We start from the raw sequence: 6,180 nt of genomic DNA, 5'->3' as shown, positions 1-6,180 counted from the left end.
CCCTACCCACACCTTAAAATTCTAAACCATACCCTACCCTACTCTACCCGTAGAAATATCAATTTTTTTAAAAGTAAATATAAAATTCAATCATTTCGAATTTTATACATATTAATAACATAAAAAATAAAAAACTAATACTCTGAATTACTGAATTAACTAACTAGTTTTAGTGGTTGTTCACTTATTGTAACTCATTACATAAGGAAGATTGTGGGTACAACTCTCACTTCCTTCATTATATACCTAATTTCTATAAAATATGTGTTATATATGAGGTGCGGGTAGGGTAGGATAGGATACATCCTAAATCCGTACCCATACCCTACCCTACCCGCAGGCATACCCGGACCGTACCCTATCCTACCCGCAATGGGTCGAATAGTCTACCCTATCCGAACGGGTTGGACCGGATTGGATACCCACGATAGGGTATAAATTGCCAACCCTAATTTTAAATACTTCGTATGAAGTAAATTGAGGTTAAAAAATTTTTAATTATCACTTTGGATAATCATTAAGAAGTCTAATAGAATAGTTGTTAGTACATTTTAACACGTTAAATTAATAAAAATAAAATTAGAAATTAATAATGTGAATCATGAATACTAAATAGAAATCAAATTAAATAAATTAAAATTTTAAATATTGCAAGTGTAACTTTCGAACTTATATGAATCTATTATATATATCTATTATATATATCTAATTTTATAGTCAAAATTTGCCACATAATATTTCTTTATTATATCTAAATTAAAAATGTTCCCGTCTTTTTACTTCAACTGCAAATATCTTTCCACTTTTTTTATTTCAATTGCAAATCTCCAATTACAAATTTATCATCTATCATTTATCTATCATATATTGTATCTCTAATTTTATAATTAAAATGTGCCATATGTCATTTTCTCATTATGATTGGAATCAAATCTTTTCTTCCAAAATTAAGAAATTTTTCTCTCCTCCTTACTAATTTGTAATTGAAATTAAATCTTTCCCTCCAAAATTAAAGAATTATTTTCTCCTCATTACTAATTTTACAACTAAAATGTGCCATATGTCACTCCCTCGTTACAATTGAAATCAAATCTTTCCTTCCAAAATTAAAGAGTTCTTCCCTTCTCCCTCTTCCTTTCTCTATTTCTCTCATTCCTTCAACAACTCTATCTATTTTATATATCATTATCAATATCAATGACTAATTACTAATTTAACAATAAAAATGTGCAACATGACATTTTTTAATTATATTAAAATTAAAATTAAAATATTAAAATTAAAATTGAAATATACCTATATTATGTATCATATATTACTATCTAATTAAATAATCAATTGTGTCACATGACACTCTCTTATTAAAATTAAAAGAAAATATTTTTTTTTTCAAAATTAATAAACTCCCTTCCTAAATGCTCTCATCTACCTCTCTCAATTTTTCTATTTCTCTCTACTATTTTTGTCATCCAATATTTTTTTGCAATTAAAATAAAATTTTTTCTTCCAAAATTAACAAACTCTCACTCTCACTCTCACTTTCATTCTTCATCTTTATCTTTCTCTCTCTTTTCTCTCATTCTCTATTTTTTTTTTATCTTTCTCTTCTACAAAAAACAAAATTAACAAAATAATATAATTTAAATAAAAAATAATATTATTGTTATTATTATATACATAGTTTTTTAACTTTTTATTTAGTTTTAAATTTTTACCGCTTATCTTTCTAATTTATATTTTCATTTCTCTTCTTTCAAATATTTATTACATATAATGTGGAGAGAATACAAATGTTATAATTAGGACTTTTTTTTGTAAAAGTAGTTTGATTTTATAAATCTTTTATGCCATGCATAATCTATACTGTCAGAACAAAATATACCATAATTTTAAAAAATTTATATTCCCATAATATTATTAGGGATAAAAATACTAGTATTAACTCTATTAATATTTAATGCTGTATCAAGTAGGCCGTGGATGACTATGGATGTAAAAGAAAGGTCAGATTCAACTAATGATACAATAGTACTTAAAACAGCTGTGACTGAAAAATGCTCTTGACAACAGGCGCTTGTGTTCATTGTACTTAACAAACAGTGTTTGAGTCGCATTTTATGATGTTACATGAACAAAATTGAACCATGCATGAATCCTCTATGGCCTAACTGATAGCAAACAAATGTTCGTCATGTATGCTCTTTAACCCCTCAATTCTTCATTAATAGCCTAATAGGTATCGTTTTCGTCGTTTCTGACTGTGTTTTCCATGGTCCTCTGAGCTTGCTAGCCTTTATTGAATTCGCTTTGCTTGTTTAATTTGTTCTTGTTAGCCTTTTCCCTTAAAAGAAAACAAATATTTTTTGCACAACATTAACAAATTTGTTTGTTTATTTATTTATTTTGGCGTTATGACTAACTTGGAACCAGGAAATTCGCGAGCTTTCCATGATGGACTTAAACATAAACAATCCATGGTTTCTTGGTTTATGTAATGACAAATTAAATAATTTACAATAATATATCAACCAGGCCCGGCGAAAGGGTAATTAAAATATGATTTTTATGATTATCTTTCCCCCTTCCCTTCACAACATTTTCTTTGTATCATATTTTATATTTTATATTTTTTACAGTGGAAAAGAGAAAAATATTTGTACGAAATGCATGTTCTTAGTCTTATTTTATTTCATGTAACATGTACATATTATTTGTTTATTGTATAAGATAAGAAACTCCGACGAGTGGTTAGGAATGGATAAATTCTTATATATAATGAGCAATTAATTATTCTATTAAACACATAAAGAAAGATGAATAGGGCAAAGTCCAAAGGATAGGTAATAAGCCAAATGAATAAAAAGACTAATCCGCCCTTCTGGATGCATTGGATAGTGTCTTCTATGCTGACAAGTGACGACTAGGACTAACGCATGAAGAGTGAAGAGGGAAGGCAGGGAAGGAAGAAAGCAACTGATAAATTATTGAAGTCACTCGGAGAAAAAAGAAACAGAACCTTCTCGCATTACCATTTCAATTCCCTCAAACACTCCAATAACTTAAAAAAGAAAGAGAGGAAAATCTCTCTGTGTTCTGTCACCGGTGACCAAAACCGTAATTTCAGGTTTTTTGTGTTTCCCTCTGTAGTAAGACTAGAGTGATGAAGCCGCAATCACCGGATCGTCCGGTTCCCACTCTCTCCCCTCGCTCCCCCTTCGCCGCATCGGCCTCCGCTTCTCACCGCAAAATCGCCATCGCCGTCGATCTCAGCGACGAGAGCGCCTACGCCGTCCAGTGGGCCGTACAGAACTACCTCCGCCCTGGAGACGCCGTGATCCTGTTGCATGTGCGTCCCACGAGCGTGCTCTACGGCGCCGACTGGGGTTCCGTCGACTGCGGCGGCGGAGAGGAATCCTCGGAATCGGCGGAATCAGAGCAGAAGAAGCGGGAGGAGGATTTCGATAACTTCACAGCGACGAAGGCGAGTGACCTTGCGGAACCCTTGGTGGAGGCGAAGATCCCGTTCAAGATCCACATTGTGAAGGACCATGATATGAAGGAGAGGCTGTGCTTGGAGGTCGAGAGGTTAGGGCTTAGTGCTGTTATCATGGGGAGTAGGGGTTTTGGTGCTTCCAAGAGAGCTTCCAAGGGTGGAAGGTTGGGGAGTGTTAGTGATTACTGTGTTCATCACTGTGTTTGCCCCGTTGTGGTGGTGAGGTACCCGGACGAGAAGGACGGTGGTAACGGTGGTTTTGGTGGTGCTGGTGGAGCTCAGGGGAAGGTTGTGGATGAAGGGGAGGTTCTTCATCCTGTGCCTGAGGAGGAGCACGAGGTTGAGGAGTATCATGATGCCCAGGATGAACACCACAAAGGTTTGGACTTTCGACTTTAGCTTCTGTTCACTAGAAATATTGTTAGTCAACGCTTTTCTTATTCATTCAGAAGAATGAAAGTGATTGTTTCTGTATTCTTAAGGGTTTAATACTTGAGTTTGCATTAAAAACGTTGCTGATATATTGAATGTTTGAAAAGTACAAAGCAGCTATTGATGACTGATTGTTATTTGAGTCAAAATAACAATTCAGTTTGGGGGGTTTTGAGAATTCATGACTAGGGTTGAGGTTGCTGTGGTTGGTTTCTTTGTGGAATTGAATTTTCAGTTTGAGCCTGAGGTTAGATTGCATTTTGCAGTTTGAAAATGATGAGGATCGTATCAGGAGGAGTTAGAAATGCCATTATTTATTAGTATTCCTTTAGTTTTTTTAAAACTTAGGTGGTGCTTTTTGGTTATTGTTGTTTCTGTTTAGCTTCAGCTTAGGACTGCTGATGCCTATGCTATCGTTTGAAGTAGTTCGTGTTCAAGTGTTTTTCTAAATTGTTCAAATTTTCTCTGGCATTTCATGCTATCATTTTGAAGTAGTTCATGTGTTTTAGGAGATAAATTATATAGGAATGTACTATTCTATGCACGATAACAACCAAGGGTAATACAGCCATGTAAAATCAAAGGGGCAGGGTGTTCTCCATAAGAAGACTGATTCCATTATCTTGACCTCTTTCTCATCCTGAATTCTAAATTCAATTAAATTTGTATTGCTTTGCAAGTTTTTATATAAGTTCTGAGTAGTTATCACTGGACTTTTGGAAGTTCTGAATGTGGTTTACTTGAAATGGTTTGATATGAGGCTACAATTTTGAGAATTGATGAGGATGATATATATTATTCTCAAGAATTGCATACAATGCAAACATTGCTAGCCAAAGTCATATTTGTTAGTTGTCAATCCAAATCTCAGTATGTGTTCCATGAATATATTTCATTACAAAATCATGTCTAACATATATGAAACTGATCATTTCATTCTTTTCTATTGTACTTCCACAATAGTGTTTTGTGGTTAGAAACTATAGACACTAGGAAGCTGGATTGAATTTATTTGCTATTTAGCACAAACCAAGGTTCCTAAACTGAGGTTTCTGCAAAAAAGAGGTATCTCAGATATAATTTTTTATTTTGTTCAAGTTTTCTTAGGCAAGGCTATACTGCATTAAGAATTTAACACGGTCTTGTATCCAGTTGTAAGCATAAACAATATCGTCGTTTTTATTAAGAGGTCATCAAACTATGAAATGATCTATTTATTTAAGTTTGACAATTTTTCTCATGTTTAACATATATTTTTGTCGTGTGAACAGATACTTGATAAGAAGAATAGAGAGCAATATCAATATCCTACTTACTACAGGTAATATGCATGAATTACGTTTGTATTTTATCATTAAACATTTTACCCTCAAGTTTCGAAGTTAGCTGTTATTGACTCCTCTCCCATTGAAATGTTGTGATGTATTATCATGAATTGAACTATGCTTTAAAATTACCGCGTCTTCAATTTGTTTTTCAGAAAGGAGTTACAGCGTTAAGGCATGTGCCTGAAGAAGAAGGACGTGTGAAATTTGAGAACCATCTTGGACAAATTATACATTTTAAAGCGGTTGTTTGTTTGATTAAGCATTTGTATGCTTTGTACAAGTTTGTTTGGACACTGCTTCAATGCTTCATTGAAAGCTTTGAATATGCTATCTTTCAACTTCAGTGTTTGGAAACCATTTTATATAAGCTAAAAAAATATATATATATCTCATTTGGCATATCAGCTATGTAATACCTGTTTCATTCTGAAGTTTATGTCAAAGGAAAGTTGAATTGAATCTCGCCACAAATTTTCAAGAACTATGAACTTAAATTACTAATCCCTATATAACCATCAAAATTCTATCTCTACACGGTGGATCGAACGAGGAATCAAGAAAAGGAAATTAGATTAAGAAAGAAGGGAGAAAGAAAGATGTGCACAGAACAACCGCAGGAGGTGATCAAGAAACAGTATCTTAATTTCAAAGCCCAACTTTTTCTTTTTGGTCAAGCAAAGCCTAACTTTTTTTTTTGGTACAAACCAAATCCTAACTTTGAACTTCAGTATCTAGCTATTTATCGTTGTTGGTGTATCATGCCATTTAAAAATCGATGCACTTAGGAGTTACGACCCAAACCTGTTATGTGGAGGCAGTATGAGGAGGATAAATATTTACAAGCCCACAAATCAACCTTATTCTAAGGTGATCATCTCGCATTCAATCCAAATTTAAAAAAAAAATGTGGCAGTGTATGGTGCACTT

At 33.4% G+C, this 6,180-nt stretch overlaps 1 protein-coding gene across 3 annotated transcripts; it reads left to right on the top strand.

Annotated features, from left to right (window-relative positions):
- The first annotated feature begins 2,122 nt into the window (after positions 1-2,122).
- LOC112770979 (universal stress protein PHOS32) lies at positions 2,123-5,652 on the top strand. 3 transcript variants are annotated; one of them, XM_072226288.1, is made up of 4 exons: positions 2,123-2,193; positions 2,896-3,872; positions 5,197-5,246; positions 5,406-5,652. In XM_072226288.1, exons 2-3 carry the CDS (start codon positions 3,161-3,163, stop codon positions 5,202-5,204), a joined length of 720 nt encoding a protein of 239 aa, XP_072082389.1. In that variant the 5' UTR covers positions 2,123-2,193; positions 2,896-3,160; the 3' UTR covers positions 5,205-5,246; positions 5,406-5,652. The 3 variants fall into 3 exon arrangements, with proteins under 3 accessions (XP_072082389.1, XP_072082390.1, XP_025671294.1); XM_072226289.1 differs by having other exon boundaries at positions 2,123-2,236; XM_025815509.3 differs by lacking the exon at positions 2,123-2,193 and having other exon boundaries at positions 2,251-3,872.
- Positions 5,653-6,180: the final 528 nt, after the last annotated feature.

The sequence above is a fragment of the Arachis hypogaea genome, chromosome 18 (genome assembly GCF_003086295.3).
Source record: "Arachis hypogaea cultivar Tifrunner chromosome 18, arahy.Tifrunner.gnm2.J5K5, whole genome shotgun sequence".
Classification (NCBI taxonomy): domain Eukaryota; kingdom Viridiplantae; phylum Streptophyta; class Magnoliopsida; order Fabales; family Fabaceae; genus Arachis; species Arachis hypogaea.
The sequence above is the reverse complement of the archived record's forward strand: the minus strand, read 5'-3'. Positions and strand labels throughout refer to the sequence as shown.